This window comes from Bombus affinis, chromosome 8 (genome assembly GCF_024516045.1).
Source record: "Bombus affinis isolate iyBomAffi1 chromosome 8, iyBomAffi1.2, whole genome shotgun sequence".
Lineage (NCBI taxonomy): Eukaryota > Metazoa > Arthropoda > Insecta > Hymenoptera > Apidae > Bombus > Bombus affinis.
Window position 1 is genome coordinate 15,322,125 of NC_066351.1, and position 18,086 is coordinate 15,340,210.

The window sequence follows — 18,086 nt, forward strand, 5'->3', positions numbered from 1 at the left end:
TACGCGATGAATGCAGATGCGCCCTACGCTTGGTCGCGGGAATGTGGGTTTGTTATCGGGTGTCTGCCAGTACCGCTGACAGCAATGGAGAAACCGTCCGGGAAATCTTGTCTCCCTTTTCCTTTCGCGTCGCACGTTTGCAGAGCAAAATCAGTGCAGTTGATCGTAATTGAAAGAAATGGGTAACACGAGGTTGTAAAAGTCAGCGGGTTTTAAAATGTAAGGAAAATGTAGGAGAAGTAGATGCGTGGAAATTACGATGGTCTGCTTTTTCACACAGCTTTTCATGCTGCTCTCGTGTAGCTTTCGGTTGTTCTACGATAGAATTGAAAGTTGAAATTCCCCGATTGTTTTAGACTTTTAATGGCCGTGTCTGATCAGCAGCTGGTTCGTTCTACCGTGGTTGACGCATCGTTCGTTAGTAACAGGTATCTTCTCCAATTATCGACATTTTTCGATAATAGCTTTAGGAAATATAATCAACGAACTAGGATTTAAGTTTCATTTACGCTTTACGTGCAAAGCAAATGCTCAACTTAAATCCTATTTTCGAGTCTTTCAAGCAACTGCTCGAGAAGTAAAGCTTGCGATGTTAGTTGACAAATTGGTCCATCAAAGTATTCTCTTAATTCTCTCGCGGATATCGCGAGATCTTGCTGCTCGTTTAAATTCAAAGATTTGGAAATTTAGATGTAAATTGCTCGCACGTCAAACGCGACGTTATCACGCAGCAGATCGTGCGAACGTGCAGGACGTTGCCGCGATACCCTATGGATTTCGGCGTTGCCGCGCGCTTGAGCAAGATTAATAGCAGCTTTATGAAGCTTACTTGATACTTGGTAATTAGGTAGAAACAGGAGAATGCTTAGCCAGGTAGCGAGGCTACCACGGTTCCCTGGGTAATACCTCGAAGAGTAACTACAAACTTCGAGATCGAGAAACTGCATGAACTCACGATTACAATTTACTACTCCGTCCAAGTCACTTACGTTTGCAGGATCGGTGATTCGAATCCTCTCATCCTTAACCCAACCAAGTACTCGCCGCTTTATCGCGTTTCCGTCGATCCCTTGTCACCTCGCCATTTCATATTTCCCGTGTTTGTTTTTTCAGGGCGCGGAAGAATATCGCATCGCATCGTGTGCGTCGTACGTGTGCCTTTTACTTTCAGAGGAAAATAAATGCTCGGAGAGATTTGCAGACACGAACGAGAAATAGCTAGTTTGCGAATTACTTAAACAACTAAAGCTTCGCAAGCTCGAGAACGAAGAAACGTGATTTTTTCGTGAATTCTCCTTTGAAAAAATCGTTGTTTTGTGAAATTGTTACGTTGTTATATAATTAAATCTTTTTCGCTTCTTGGGAACGAAGCTTAATTCGCTATTTATTCTGGCACAAAGTTTCAGCTTTGGCGAACCTCGTCTAAAACATCGTTTTGATAAAATTTCTTATCGTCATTTTTGCCGTGGTCCTCGAACATTGCGAAGTCTCTCCGATGAAGCCACTAGCAAGCCTCTCCTTTTCCCCTTTACTACTATCATAACCTTTTACCTAATTAAACTGTAACGTGACTAACCACCCGTAAACTGTGGGACGTCATTTTCATCCGTGCCACATTCCGACCCTTAAAACAGGCGGCACCGTGGCAACGTTTTAACCATGAAGTACCTTGCGAAACATTCCAGTCCGCTCGCATGTTCTATTAATTCGCGCCGGACCCTCGCGTTTCCTCGCGAAACGAGTATTTCGAAATGAAGTTCCATGCACACTGGACAAAGTGGCAATGCTCGGGAAACTAGGCGCATCCGTAACAATCGGCCAACGTTTCCAGCAAAGCACGCGTTTCAAACGCTTACATCTCCGGCACGATGACCGGTGATCCAATATAGCGGAACTTAAACTTGTTTACGAGACGAATACTGCGAGCCGTCATCGCGTTCCTTGTTTTACAGAAAGCGACGAAAATGCATTCCTTTCGCAGAATCACCCGGCAACACGTAATTACTCGCTTTCTATTCGAGATGCTCTCCAAATGAAAATTGAGCCACCTAAGGCGATGAATTTGGAGTGTAAAAGCATATTCTTGGTTCTATTTTCGTTTTTGACCCGTCCTAAGATAAAGCGAGCTGAAGAAATGTTCGTATCTTCGCGAAATTAGAACGCAGTTAAGAGCGTTCTTCGAATTCATCGATATGGAAAATATTCTTACCAGTCTTCGTCGATAGAAATCTACGATTTTTCACAGGTTATTTTCTAAAACGTGTAACGGAATCGGTATGTCATTTACGAGGTTGAGAATATAGCTTTCTGCAGCCTACGTCATTTTTTGATTAAATCGTCCTATATTTCACGAAATATTCCGTATAATAGAATTGTTTTCCGCTGGAATAAGTTCCATCGAAATATACACCAATATATAAGAGACGAATGTAATCGCGAACAATTACATAATGAATGCGATCGAGTTAACGTGGATTTTTCTCTGACCCATTACATATATTACAAATGGTTATCCGGATATCTGCAAAATTTTGTTTCATTTCGATGTCAATTATCGTCGAATATCGTTAGTTTCGTCATTAACGTGTATATGTATTTACGGTTCCGAATTTAGTTGTATGGAAGACCGGTAGAAAAAGAGAGTAATTTAGTTGTTATTTCTCTGCTCGCGGGTATTGCAATTTTTCAACGACGCAATGTCATTTTTCCAGAGGAATCGCTCGATCTGTGTTAACACCACATTGCGTACCTCTTTCAAACAAATTTGACGATGCGAGGTGATTACCGGGCGTTAACCGACTGACTCACTCTCCGATTGATCGATCGATTTCCTTGTCGATAGTTCTACCATGCGGAAAACATTGGTTTTCATTTGGTCAACTTGATTGGATCGAACACACCTCCTGGATCTAAATAAACAAACAACAGCAACTACGAAAACAACGCTATAGCGCGTAAAATCGTTCTCGTATTTGTACAATTCTGTATGAAACAAATATATATTACGAAAGGCAGGTATTTTTTTTCCTAAAAATTTCATCGAAATCGATAACTATCAATTAGTACAACTTTCTGTACGTCTATTGAGCAATGTCGTTAAAAAACGGAGTAAATTCGATAGCAGTGGCAACACGTTGCATGCTTAATTCGCACAGCAATACTTCAGCATACCATACGGCAAAGCGTTCGATCATCAAAGAATCATTTAACAGCCGCGTCACGATTTTTCCTGCATAAACGAGTTTTCACGATAGTTTCCATCCGTGTATGCGAGCTTTCTGCGTTCACCGTGGTGGACGTGTGACGGCCAAATATTTGCGCTCGCCTATTGTTTCGTTAATAGCGAAGTCGGTATCGTTACGTGACGATGGTCGCAAAGTTGTCAATTCTGCCACATTTTTTCGCGTTTATTCGGAAAAAAATATAGGTATTCGATCGATCGAACAACTAAATATTCGCTCCATCGTTTTCGGTTCCCTCGCAAATCACTATCGCGACGGAAAGAATAATAAAATTTCCATGAAACGGAATTAGTTAAAACAGCTGCTTTTACGTTATACACTGATTAAAAAGTTGACTGTAAATTCCCGGAGCTCGGGAAAAAACGATCCCTCTTCACAGTCGTATCATAAAACACCGGAAGCCACAGGCAAAACAATCGGTCACGTTTGATTCGTTCCGATCCGTTCTCTCTTTTTTCCCCATTTTCATGTTGTTTCCTTTCCATTCCCTTTTTTCTTCTTTTTTTTTTCGATTTAAAATTCCAGACCAGAGGAATTCCCTTTGACCGCAACACGGTCGCTGGCAACAGCTATCTCGCGATACAAATTACAAGCGGCTGGTGGAACCGTGGTCGAACTCGTACTCGTACGTTCTTTTTCACGTTGCTTTACGCAACTCTCGCTGGAACGACTGGTGGTGTACCCTCGCAAATACCCCTTGGTGTATAGGTTTGCTTAACGGCCCGTATAAGGTTTACGAGCATTCCAACAGCCGTGGCATACGGCACGAAAAATTTCTTTGAAGACGCTCGCCTCCTTCTTTCACCCTTTCACGTCGAGTTCTTCGAGCCGGTACAAACACCGACAGTCGGCCACCATCGGGACAACAATCTGCCGTCGTTTTCGTCTCGCGTTAATTCACGACCCGCGTAAAGGGAATTACACAGGGCACAGGGAGAAATAGAGCAGGAATTTCGCGTTCGAACGAGTCCCGGACGTGCGATTTATCGGGCACACGGCAAACGAGAGAACGATACGAGAGAGAACACGTAAGGGAACCGCTGCGAGCGTGTATTTGCGGGCTTCGTGTTTGTACACACTGGCTGTTTTAGAAATACCTGGGTCAATTCTGGGAACGTGTGACCATTATTTAATGAAGAGGTACGTTCGTCGGCGAACGTTTAATTGTTCTGTTTAAACGGCGATGTGAAATTTCGTTCGATCGAACGATATTTTCAATCTGGAAATATTTCCATCGGGTATACGCGCGTTAGGAACATATAATCGCCACTAGCGTTTTAATTATAGCGAGAATCCATTAGAATAGACGTTTCGCGTTCGATCTTGAAAAAGCTTCTGTTCTCGTTATCACGATAAATAGAACGTAACCCTATCGCGTCGGCAGACATTTCCGAATACATCGTGTACTCAGACATACGCCTGCCTTTGATCCTGTCTAAAACAGGCAGACTGGTAGTTTGCGGAGGCGCTTTAAAGTTCTCATTAAGCGATCGAGGTCTGTGGGACACTTCTGTGTCTCATTGTTTGCTTTGTTTGGTGTTTACGCCACTGCGCCGAGTCTACACAGCGGCCGTGGTGGCGGCGGCGGTGGCGTTATCCCCGTTGGCGTCGAGCAAGACCCACGAGACGTACAGGGAAAACCGACAGGGACGGAGAAACGGCGGGAGCGACAAAGACGCTCGGAGAATAGTCGGAAAGAGGGACAAGGAGGACGAAGGAAGATAGAAACGAAACCGGTAGAAAGAGAGAGACGCGATGAAAAGAAGTGGGGGTGGCTTTCATTAAGCTTGCATTGTCTCAGCACCGCGCTATTATAGCCGAGTGAATAACTTGGAGCCATCCGGTAGTCGGAGGCAAAGCTTCTCGCTTCTTTTTTCCTCTTTTCCTCCCTCTTTGCTACTTCCAGCCCGCATCAATGTATTTGGGATTCTCTTCTCGCCCTTTTCAACGCGATTCGTCTCCATTGCTCTTACGACCGGTTCCTCTAAACCTACCGCGTCGCCTCTTCTTCCTTCCCAACCACCAATTTATCTCGCGACCTCGACACCCTTTTCCTCGGCATCCTCGCGTCGGCGCGCTGCTGAAATATTAACGAACCGAACGAACAGCGCGATATAGCGCGCGACCGAACGTTCGGACGGCGCCACGGCAAGCTTTTATTTCACGCGAGAAGGCGCCAGCCTGTTCCCCGCCGTGGATCGGACGACCATCGTCGTCCATCCGACCGGACATCGAGCGCAAGAAAGACGGAGAGAAGGAAAAAATAGGGGAACGAAGCGAAATAAAGACAGGGCTGATTTTAACGAGTACACGCGACCCGTGGGTCGTAAAATTTTCACTGTCCTACGCTGTTCGTTAATTACTCGCGGCCTCGAAACGCGCTCGCTCGCTCGCTCGCCGTTGGCTTGCTCGTTCGTTCGTCGAACGCTTTCGATTCTATCGCCTATATACATACGTTTACGTACCTATATGTGTGTATCACGCGTATGTACGTGTCCTTTATGTAGCACGCGTGCTTACGCGCATGTGTGCATCCACGTTCTGGATACGGCCCGATTCTGTCACCTAGTTCGAGGTCGGTCGTTAATGACGCGGAAGGAACGCTAGTAGCGCGCCATGGTCGTCGCCCACAAAACGGGGCGAAGGGGTAGCTCGTTCGTCAGAGGCGCAGTTCCGTTTTGCCGATTAGTAGGTTTGATGTCCGCAATGGAGCGGCTCGTTTCCTCCCCGTCGCTCGTTTCGGTTATTACGAAGTCGCGCGATTTTTGCTTTCGTTCCGCTCGATATTCCTCTTTTTGCCTCTCGGGCTTTTTGTTGTCCTTTGTCGGTCTGACCGATTTCGAGCGCCGAATCAACGAGAGACCGCTGTTTGAGGAATAATCGTGGTCGGATGAAAAATTTCTCCAGTATGGAGAATTACTTTTCAAATTAAAGAGGAGTATTTTTATTATGCGAAGAATATTTAAGACGTTCTATATCGCGAGATATATAATTCCGGGGAAGATTTAAGAGTCGCGCTTAAATATTTTCCTTGTACAACGATATAAATGCCACGAATAAAATAAGCGAGCAATATCGTAACTTGGACTCGAGAGCAAATAACATTAACAGTTTTTCCTCGCTGTGTTACCAGCAGCGACACAAGAATCTTCATAACGCGGTTTATCCTTAATCGACTTTTTCCTGTACTCGACTAAGTTGAATTTATTTGTATAGAGAGCACATTTCAGATCTTGTTGCTTAAGCCTACGTCCCAGGCAACCTAACACGAAATTTTGCGATACCTCATTACTATACAATTTGTGTTAAGACGTTAAGCTCTGTTCTTATCGACCTACCTACAGCTCCAGTTTCTCTGCGCGCTTTAATAAACAATAATAACGACGCAGTCCGGTGTACGAATATAAATACCTTACAGCTCCGAACATTCCAAACTCTTTTTCCGGTTCGTACTCTGTGAAACTTTAGCCTCGTTGTACCAAACTCTTTTTACCGAAAAGACTTAAAAATTCCGCATATATTCGAACAATTAGTTTTCACGTTTTTTCCTTTCCAATATTTTATTTACAGAAAAATCTTTCGCTGGGATTTTTATTCTACGTCTTTGATATATTCGCTCGCTTTAGAGAAATCGTGGAATTAGAGAAAATTCCAAGCAAGAATCGTAAAGATAGCGCTTCTTCTTTTCCCCTACTGACATGTGATCGACACACGACTATCGATATTGGGGCTGACAGTAATTGCTTAATACCTGTTTCAGATACTCCGTCGTTCGCGATAACGCGTTTACCTGGTTTTGGAATTCCGATCGTCGAGGGGATGTCCGTCAGCCTGAAATGCGAAGTGGACAGCAATCCGGCTAGCACACCGATTTGGCAACGTGGTAAGTGACAATAGTAACGAAGAATTCCATGTTTCGTTAGCCATACATACAATCTACCTAAAACACCGACATAAAAAGAAAACGGGAAACATGGAAAAATATATGTATATTTAGAAATATTATACCGGAACATTCACATCTTGCAATTGCCTCTAATAAGAATGCAAAGTATCTCTTTCGAAACCAACCTACGTTTCTTCCTTCTAATTCGCAACGTAATTCTAATTAGCTACCTCTTAAAAAAAAAAAAAAAAAAAAAAAAAAGAAAAAGACAAGAGGAAGAAAATCTCGAATAACCGGCATATTTTCATCTTCTATTCCAAGAGGGAATTATCTGCCCCATTGCTATCCTGGGTCAAGTGTTCCCATTTCCTATCAACGTCCAGACTATCAGTCTCTTCGCGGTCATCAGAAAACAAAACGATAAATCGTATAATCACATTAGTGTATACCACGATGACCCGAGGAGGACTCGGAGGAGGAGGCTAGTTCGTGAAGTCAAAGTCAGGACAATAAATAATTCTACCCTGTTGGAGGCGAGCGAATCCCCTCATCGTGGATAAGTATGCGTGACAGATATTATCTTTCGTGGAGTAGCGAAAGCAACCCGATGGCGTGCTTCTTTCCCGTTCCTCTAATCCGGCGTGTTGTGAATGCTTCGTCAAGATTAAAAATTCTACGCTTCGAGACGGCTTCTCTGCTCTTCCGTGGCCTTTCGTCAGTCACGCGCGCATCGCTACTTCTTCTTCTTCTTCTACTTCTTCTTTCTCGTCATGCTTTTTCTTCGTTCCTTTTTTCTTTCTTCTTTTTTCTTCCTTTCATCCACCTATCCTCGCAGAAATCAATGGGACTCCATTGAGATTTCGCTTTCGAAGCGTTCCACCGACTTATTCCCGATAATTGGAAATCTCCTTGTACGAACGTGGAACGTCGTTGGCTCGTTCGAATTCGTTCGTCGCGTTTTTTCCCCTCTGACCGTAATCGATAGCTCGACGGTGAAGTGGTCGGCTCCCTTCCGGCGGAAACGAACCTCTCGATCGAAAAAAAAACCCATAGAATAGAAACGAAAGCGAAAGAGATAGATTTCCGCGATACCTTGTATTTGTATTTCCTAACCACAGATCGAACGGTTATGAACGAATAATTCGAGGATAAAGAAGTGGAAATCGATCGATACCAGTCTTCTTTTTAAGCACGAGGGTCGAAGAAGATTGGCAAATGGAAAAGTTCTCTCGCCTCTTCCCTTAAATTCCATTTGCTTCGAGGAGGAGAAACGGGGACGGTGAATTACTCCCAGCCGACTGGATTCATTAGCAGCCTCTTGTTCTTTGTCAAAGCTCGCCGACGGTAGACTGGCCCACGACTTGATAAATATTTAAAGCCTTCTATAATTCCCCCTTTAGTCTACCCGGACACTGCCTCTCTTTCCTCGTGGTAGCGTCTTTGAGTTCTTCCGGAGGTCCTTCAATTCCGATACACCCCGATGTAACAACATTTTAGCTGGGGCAACGAGTAAAAGTAAAGCTTCTTGAACGATTTCAGATAGAGAGGATAAAACGTCCGGGTCGAAGGTGAAGCAGTTACTTTGTATGTAAGTAGGTTGGCTCTTGTGTCGACCTTTTTTGTTAGATCTCACAGTAAAATATAATAAAAATACATTGCGTCCCAAAAGACTCTGTAACGAAGTAATACAACCGGTTTGCACGATATAGCGAGGTTATAAATTAATATATAATATACCTAGTAGCATCTATCGATGAAAACGCCAGCTATGTAACCAGCGACGATATATGGCGTTCTTCTTTTCTTATTATCAGCAGAGGTTGAACCAAGTCCGAGCTATATATCATTCGATCCTGACTGGAATTTCGGGCTTTATTTCTTATCATCTCAGCCTTCTGTCAATTCGTTCGAACAGATGCAAGGTCAGCAAAAGAAATACCATAAAGTAGAATACGACCGAACACATCGGATACGCGAATGGAAATACTTTTCAAATATTATTTTTTTTAACAATTGCCTCTACCCTGTAAAATCCGAAACCTTGATCCGCAGTATTTTTCAGAGTAGTTCGTATCATAACGTAGAATAGAACGGACACGTCAGACGCTCGAATAAAAATACTTTACGGGTATGTACTTTTTAAAAACTATTCCGTAGAAAAGTCAGAAAGCTTGGCCCGCGAAATTGGTCGGACTAATTCAAAAGGAAGAAAGTAACGATGGCAAATATTCCCCTGTGTTTCTTGTACAAAGCATAGTCCAAGAGTTAACCCAAATTCGGCGTTATGTATCCTCATGACTGTACGCCTATTTCGGTACTACGAAACGTACGTAGGTACAGGTACGTGCAGCTTTACGTAACGGCCGCGGTGCGAGTCGTTACGCGTCCTACCATGGGAATTAACGTTTGTTTTAATGGACGTACTTTTCGCCCCGAGTCGGCATGCTACGTCGTTACACAGAGAACCATCGCTGGTAGGTGGATTCGTTCTCTGGCGCGTGTGATGCACGCGCGTGTTAGGCAGAAATTCGTAGCTGCACCGGAGGCATCGGTGATAGCTATTCGCACGAACAGCATGATTTGCAACTTGATTGCTCGATTCGAAGCCCAGGGATAGATGATACGCGGCCAATTGTTCCGTCGGAATAACCTTTTCTTTCTGAAACACGGTTTCTTCGATTCTTGGCTCTTCGATTTATTTGCTAATTTTCCCTAGGAAATAAAAATAAAAAGATATGCGAAGATGGTCGGAGAAGTTGAAGGATATAATGTATGGTAATTCCAAGTACGTTGAAGGATTTTCACGGAGCTACGGTGGATGCTCTTGTTGAATTTTAAAAGTGGATTTGATCGTGAAATTTCCTCGAGCTTTCTTCGCAGCAGCTTTTTTTCCTCGCTCAAAAACGTTGCATTCGAGCATGCAGTCCGAGTGTGCATTTGTTCTCGTTAAGCTGATCTTTTAATGTAATTAGAAGCCGACTGCAACGGTATGTTAAATTAAATATGCTTCTTTGAAACCGTGTCTGTGCCACGCCGTAAAGTAAGAACCTTCTATCCTGCGCATTAAACCGTGAAATAATCCAAATCCGAAAATCCACCCGCACTTTCTCTCCCCTATGATGTAAAAATGCCCCTAAAAACTCCAACGACGTTGTCTCTCCACTTCGAGAAATGATTATCAAACTACGCGTTCACACACCGAACGATATTCACCACCCTAAATTCTATTACGATAGAATCTGCTTTCCGGACAGAAAATTCGATGTCGATCCCTCTTTCTTTCGTTCACGTTCGCCTAACAGTTAGCAGACTTTTTCCACTGGTCTACCTCTGCACCTTTTATCCGACCAGTGGAAATCATGAAAAGGATTTACAGACGGAGTTTGAGGATCGGTAACGATGTTGCTTTTTGCTACGAATCGGTGGCAAATAAAAGTTCGCCGCGGTATAATTTCCTTTATTCGTCGTCAATCAGAGAAACTTTGATCACGAAAAAGGAAACGGGAGTAGGATTTTCGTGGCGAGTACCGCGTTACCAACGGCGAGACCACTTTCTTGATTAGACCGGCCAGTTTAAGCGGGCGAAACTATTACATTCGTTAAACGCGGTTCGGTCCGAGCGTTCGCTGAACTTTTTATGGAACCACGGTTTTTTCCGAATTTGTAGGTCGAACCTTTTGAAGGAAGCTGCTACGGAAGTACCGATTCGAGTTACGATCAAGCCGATGTTTAATCTCGTTGCAAGCCTCTGACGTTACAAGCAGTAGAAATGGCGGCAATGTTGCGGTTTTTTAAAACATTTCGATTAGTCGCAGGTTGGAAACGATATAACGAGAAATTCTGGAATTTACATGGTGGAAATTTGTATGTTTGTTAATAAAAAGAAATGTTTCTATTTGGTAGATTGTTCAAGACTTTCGCATAGTATCGTACGTCGTAAATTATTGTTATCAGCTCCCATCTGATAATATAGTACGAACGTACGGTGAAATATGTACCATTTGCGCTGTAGAACAATGAGTAACGAAACAGAAGCGTATGCCGAAATCAATAACTAATTTATAGCGAATGGGTTTATGATTATACGAGCTCGATAAGAAGTAATTACACGCGTTTTAGAAAATATCTATCGTAAAATCAACACGATAAATCACATCGTACGTGTTTGGGCATTTTCCATACGAATTTATATCTACTTGGCAATCTTTGTTACTAATTACAAATAGATCTTTATTTGTATAATAAGTTTTAGGTAAAAAGCATTGTTTGCCAAAGCAAAGTTTACATTTCATGTTTCGGGTAAGAAAAATATTTTTCAAAATCATAGAAAAATCAACATAGCAACGATATCGAAAATGTTTCCGATGTTTCGATCTTCGAAAGCGAGGACGACGTTTCGCCTTTCGGAGAGAAATTCCGTTTGCCGTAGTGGAAGGGCGATGAAATTTATCGGGAGCCGAGTTAATCGTACAAGCCTCGTTAGTCCCGTTATTGAGTTACACAAAATGCTGAGAGCAGCTGCACCCGTCACTTTCTGCCGTGATCAGCTAGGTGAGAGTGATAAGAAATATGATGAACGACCCGTTACCGGCGAACGGTTGACGCAGAGGATTATTGTTCAACGGTATCCGAAACGGAAGAATTCACGAGACCGTAACAAATTGTACGCGAAAAATATCTTGCGTCGTTCCATCGTGCCGAGCTGATTCTCTTCTCGCTTTACAACTAAATGCGAATTATCGTCCAGATAAGTGGATTCGATTTGTCGACCGTTCTAAAAGAATAATGGCTGAAATTTATGGCTGTAATATAAATTGCTGTCTTTAAGAATCTGAGGTTTAATCGTGGCCGATGTAACGCGATGTCGCTGAAACGTTCGGAACCTTCGACTTTATTCTTGCGATCCTGGTTTAAAGATGTCAATCTTCTCGATTCTTCGAAAGTAGATAATTAGTTTAAAACCATAGACTTCGATCCGTATGATCCGAGAATCGCACGAATTCGTGGCACGCTCGATGTGATACGAGCGACCAAACACTCGTTCCACGTTCCACTTCCCACAATTCGACGTTTAACGTGCGCTGAACGAATTTATCCGGTCGATCCGTTCCGCGTGACACCAGCCAAGAACCAGAGAGCAAAGGCGAAAGAAGAGATTCGCCAGAAACAGGTAGCCACGACGAGTCTCCTCGCAATCATAGTAATAACAAGAGGGTAACATTCTGTAAATCGAGTCTTTCGGTCTCGACAACGTCACGACCGGTATAAGCGCCAGTTATCCCATTAAATGTTCAATTATTTCTGCCTTCCATTCCTGACGTCCGGAATTCTGGCCTGCCGCGTGCATCGGTTCACTAGGGGAAGACGAGGGGTTGGACGATGTGGGAGGCTGGAAGCGAGAGCTTAATCCCTATTCATAGACTCGATCGAGTGATTTCGAATAAATCCTTCCAGCGTTCCGCGAAATCCGCTGCAATTAAAATACTTTAATATCCTTTGGAGCACGTAGCCGCTCCGGGCGATGCCTCCTTCCAACCACATCCTTTCCACCCCCTGAGCTCGTCTTGCTTCGCTTTTAGCCTTGCGTTTCAACTCACCCTTCTGCAGATCTCGTCCTTCGCCATCCCTCGTTCTCGTTCCCGTGGATCCCAATTTCTTTTTGGAACGGGTGCTCTCTTATTAAACGAATCCCAATCCAGATGCCCGGAGGTATCGGGAAAGCACGTTCGCTTTCCTTCAAAGAGCTCTTTATCACTGTTGAAACTCCGGCAGATATTTTGACCATTCGTCTTCCAGCGATATATCATAGCACGGAGCTGGATAACTGCAGTTTTTCCTCGTGGCATACCGTGTAATATTACGACGCTTGGCCAGCGATTCAACTAGCTCTTTGATAGTTCTCGAGACCGGCTTCCGTATTCGTCCTAGCCGTTTCGTGTTTTTGTTTCTCCATCTTTCTGCTTGTTCCTTCCACTTTTCTTTTTTTTTTTTTCCCGAGGTTATAAATCTGACGGTAGTCGGATGTCTGATAAGCTAGAAATAATTGAAGGGTGCGCGATATATGGTTGGAAAGGAGGTCACGCGATAAGTTTAATATCCTTTCGATACACCGTGTATTTTTCGTATTATATCGACTAACATAACCGCTGTAAACGATTTAATTTGTCAACTATTCGTTTAACTCGTGTACGATTTTTCTTCCAGTCCTTAATCACACTCGTTTCGCCTACCATTCGCAACATACAACCAATTTTTCCAACCACTTACCATCCACTCTGGCTGTATGTATCCCCAACTGGAATTCAATTTATCGATAAATATCTGTAGTCCACTGTTATCCTGCCGCGAGTCGAGCCCGTTCACGAAATTTCAGCGTCACGATAAAATCGCCCGCCCTGTTCGTGCCTGGAATAATCAGAGAAAACCATGCTGACGTCCGACATTGTCGTCGTAAAGACTTATCGACGTAGAAGGAAAAGAAAAAGCGGCGGCCAGCTCTCTGCCATCGGCGATACGATCAATATGTAATGATCGCTATAAAGTGGCCCGGTTAAGGGCGAGGATATTTTAAATGAAAAGAAGGATAAATTTATCACGGCCCCGTCGAACGATTTATCACGACGATACATTCGAGCTACGGACGTTCCGGAGAACGTACGAGGGCGTCAGCTGCGGGAAACCGCTCCGGGGGAAGTAGATCCCCATCCGATCATTGTTCATACGAACCTAGCATATAATGCGATGCCAGCCAGAGTCAAATATATATGTATGTCTGTTATACGTAACCTCGTTTCGGTTTTTCCTGCGAACTCCATCGTGCAACTCGTTGACGGATTCTAAATGTTCGCTTCCTTTTTGCGAGCGAAAAAATGCCACGTTTGTGATACAATCGCGTCTACTGCAGACCAACTTAAAGAGAAGATTCGAGTTTTATATACGCGAGATTTATGGGAGATTTATTCGTATTTATTTAAATTAGTTATATTTTGGTAGATCTTTCGTCTTTTTCTTTTTTCTCTTTTTCTTTTTTTGAAGCAGCGATGGTACACACGAATACAACAACGAAATATGTGAACTTTCAACCAGTTTAGTGATTTCTCTGAAAATGTATTCGCGTTTTATTTTAGACGAGTTTAGGTCCAAATTTTATATATCGCGAGTCTTGTGGGTAACTTTTCTGCAACTTTTTCGTCTAAGCGAGTTCTCTAAGGATCAATATAAGTTTCTTCTTGCTACGATCGATGGTAAATGTTCCTTTCAGCGAGTTAACAACGGAAGATTTTCTTTTTAGTAAAATTATATCAAATAGTCTCGGAACGAGCGAGGACACTGCAACGGGTCGGTATTTACGTTGACGAAGTTTTTCGATCGGCTAACTGGCGTACACGGAACGGTAAAGTCGAGCAACACCTTTTTAGGAATGATCGCACACGGCAAAGAAACGAGTAAACCTCGCGTAAACTCGTCTCCGTGGGAACGTTTCCTTTCGCGATCGTTCTTCTACTTTTTATTCGAACAGCGTGCAAAAAACGCAATCTGCGTTGCTTCCTCCGCGCAACTAATAGCCGGCTGTTCGAGCTTAGACGAGAATATCTCGTTTTATAAAGCGTGCCGAGTAGAATTACTCACCGGCGTTCGTTCGAGTCGTGAAAAATCTTATTCTCGTTTTATTTCACTTAACTCCGTTCCATTCGAATCTTATTTCCACTTCATTTTACTCGAACAAAATCTTACAATCCTAATTTCTTTTCTCTCGAAAGATCTCGAGAATCTTAATCGTTTTTAGCCAGCAAGCAAATCGTACAAGCAATCCGAAAATCTTGACCTCGTTCTACCAATTATCCTACTTCGTTCAACCATCGGCTATGGAACACCTTGTATAAATATCCGAATTTCATTCTCCATGCAACGTACCGTTGATTACCAATTAAACTAATTATACAAGCGAAACTATTTCAAAGTATTCGATAAGTTGGCAACGTCGTGGTCTAGACTCGGTCAAAATGAACGAACGCTCTACGTTATACCAAATACTCTGTCCAACGCCAATATCCCACTCTATCCGTTTTCCGGAGCTTCTCTCCGCGTTGTCTCGGTTTCAAACACGGTTCGTTTGTTTCTGAGCCAAATAGCCGGAATCCCGCATAACCCTACCGGATATATCGTGTTTGGCGGGCCAAGTCACGGGCCGCTCTTATTTCATACAAAATAGCACGACATCTTGCTAGTCCTTCCCAGCCTATAGGTCCCGTTAACACAATCGAGCGTGTTTTGGCAACGGCACGAGCTCGCTGTTTAACGAGACAGTCGGTGGTGATCCGCCCTCTGAACCATCCGAGTTTCAACCACCAAAGACCGTTATACCGGATCATACAAAAGTTTCGTCACAAAACTTCGTCGACCGAGGAGTATACACGCGAGAATGTTTTTTTCCTCGTCTTTCTCTTTTTCTTTTTCTTTTCGATTCGGTTTCTTTAGCCACGGCCGTTAGCAAACTTACCCTTCTTCCTTTTTCATCTCTGTGCTTCTGTTGGTCGACGTTGTTACACATTCAGGACGTAGCACAGAGAACTAGCAGTAAATCCGACAGCTGCGTCGAATCCTGCTTTTCGTCAAATCGCATCGTGGGCGGGATAAAAACAACGAGCCAACGAAATGCCTATGGCCGGATGAAAGTTTCGCGAACGACTTCGCGAAACGGATACCAGTGGATTCCCATGCCGCTTCTTTTTCCCTGCTTCCTTTTTCTTTTCCTTGGCTTCTTTGTTTTACTCGTTCGCTCGAATAAGCCGAGCCGCGGTAGATCCTCTCGGTTCGCTTTTGTTTGTTTCTTATCGTACCGCCGCCCCGCCTACTTGCAAGCAGCAAGATAGCCGAGTCGCGTGTACTAATTTGATTAACGAAAATACGATCGATACGATCGCTGAGTTTTAAGTTCCGGCTGCACGAAAGGGTTGTAGCGTCCGAAGATTTATCGTGGCCGTTCGTTTTAATCGGGATTATTGATAGGTGGAATTGCTGGGTAGTTTGATTTATCGGTACTCCGGTCAATTTTCATTCTCCACGACTTATGCTTCTACTAATTTCAATTTGATATTCCATTCGACGTATATCTTCAACCTGACGTGACGTAGTATATTATGAGAATACATTTCTTCCATAGAAATTCATGTAATTGCTCTCAATCTTTGCAACTAATTTTTCTATTAATCCTTTCGTATTTCTTTTCGACATTCCAGATAAAAACGTTCAATGCCTAGATACGCTTGCTGCGATATACCAACGTATAGCAGCAACTCAAATATCAAAATTATAAGATTTCGCTCGATTACTGAACCTTGCGCCGAAAATGTTACGTGAAAACCACGCGAGATCAGTTCGTTGCCAGAAAAGTACGAAAAGTACGCAAGTTTTTCTTTTACTCGCTCTAAAAGTATCAAAATTGCACAGACTCTCTTATTTACCATGGCTTCCTATAGCAAATAGTAAAATTACACGGGGTTGCCTGTTCCCAGCGACTTAACCCTCGAAACAGCCTCCCCTTACCCCATTGCAGGTTTCGAATCGTTGGCGCGTAATCCCGCGCGTACAGAGATTTTTCGAAAGACAATAACGAGGCCTGTGTTGGCACGGCGCCAGCGTCGACCGCGTAATACCAACGACGCGATGCCGGTTAATCGGGTAGGAGCACGGCGCGATTCCGCGCGAGAAGCGTGCGCGTAGAATCGCCGCCGGCTCGGTCGGACGACGTGATGTTTCCACCGAGTTAATTCCCGTACCATACAGCCTCTCTGTTTGTGTTTCAGACAATGGACCACCCGTCGAGCAGAGCGACGACGGATGGCTGAACTTTACAAAAATCAGCCGCGCCGAGAGCGGCTGGTACAAATGTTACACCAGGCACATGCTCGGCATATTCACCAGTATCGGTTATTTCCTAAACGTACGCTGTGAGTATTTTTCCCATCAACGTAATTTACGTATTCAGAGGCTTGGCGTGCTTTGTAAACTCCTGTCAAAACTGCGAGACTCTTACGTATTTTATTATACTTTACGAAGACTCGGGTTTCCTTTGTTAAACGCATCTGTTACCTGTTGAGTTTCTCGGCAATTAAGCGCATTAACGTGTTCTTTGTTCGTTAGAAAAATTGGAAGTTAGATTAATATCAAATTAGAAACACGAAACTGTGTACAGAATGCGATGATAATTTCACAATTATTTTGTTTTTCTTCTCATTTTCTGTTGGATGAAATGGAGAGGAGTGTGTTAGCAAGATAACCGTGTTATCGCGCAAATAAAGAGCAGAAAATTCAATTTTCAAGCGCGAGGAACGATCGATTGTAAGATAAAGTCTCGATTACATTTGTAATATATATAACGAAAAGCTACGAAGTAGTTAGTTGGTACGATGTATCAAGAGAGATGCTTCAAAGATAGTCGATTCTGATGATATTGCAGAAAATGGACGATCTTTTAAAAGTGAAAAGTTCCTTTTCGTTTTCGTACAACATTATGGAAATGCAGGTTTGATCGCGAAATAAGACAGTGGGACGCGAAACGACTTTATATTATCCATTTGATTTGTCAATTGCTACGATATTGAATTAAAGAAAGACGCTAAAAATCGCGTTAAATATACGTTGAAATCTATCGGTGTCTATAGCCAACGAATGGATTTATTGAGCGGGCTATGGAACGACCATTTCGTTCCATAACAATGAAAAGGTTAAAAATAGAATAAGTAGAGCAGCTGTACGAGCCGATAAAGGGTACAGTAATATTAGAAATTAATGGAAATCGCGGGCCGCGTTGCACGGCTGTTTGAGTTATGAGAGCGATTGAATCGGGAGTCTCGTTCGTCGAAACGATCCACCGAGTCTTCGAAATGCGATATGTTTGCGTCATCGGCGAAGATTTATGTTATTAAACGGCCGTGGTAAAGGCGATTCAAAATTGC

The 18,086-nt window shown here is 43.3% G+C and overlaps 1 protein-coding gene across 1 annotated transcript in view; it reads left to right on the forward strand.

Annotated features, from left to right (window-relative positions):
• Positions 1-18,086, forward strand: part of LOC126919699 (B-cell receptor CD22) — a 309,936-nt gene that overhangs the window by 215,534 nt on the left and 76,316 nt on the right. The window contains exons 7-8 of the mRNA XM_050729194.1: positions 7,003-7,125; positions 16,935-17,078. Of these exons, the coding sequence (XP_050585151.1) occupies positions 7,003-7,125; positions 16,935-17,078 (267 nt within the window). The remainder of the gene's footprint in view (positions 1-7,002; positions 7,126-16,934; positions 17,079-18,086) is intronic.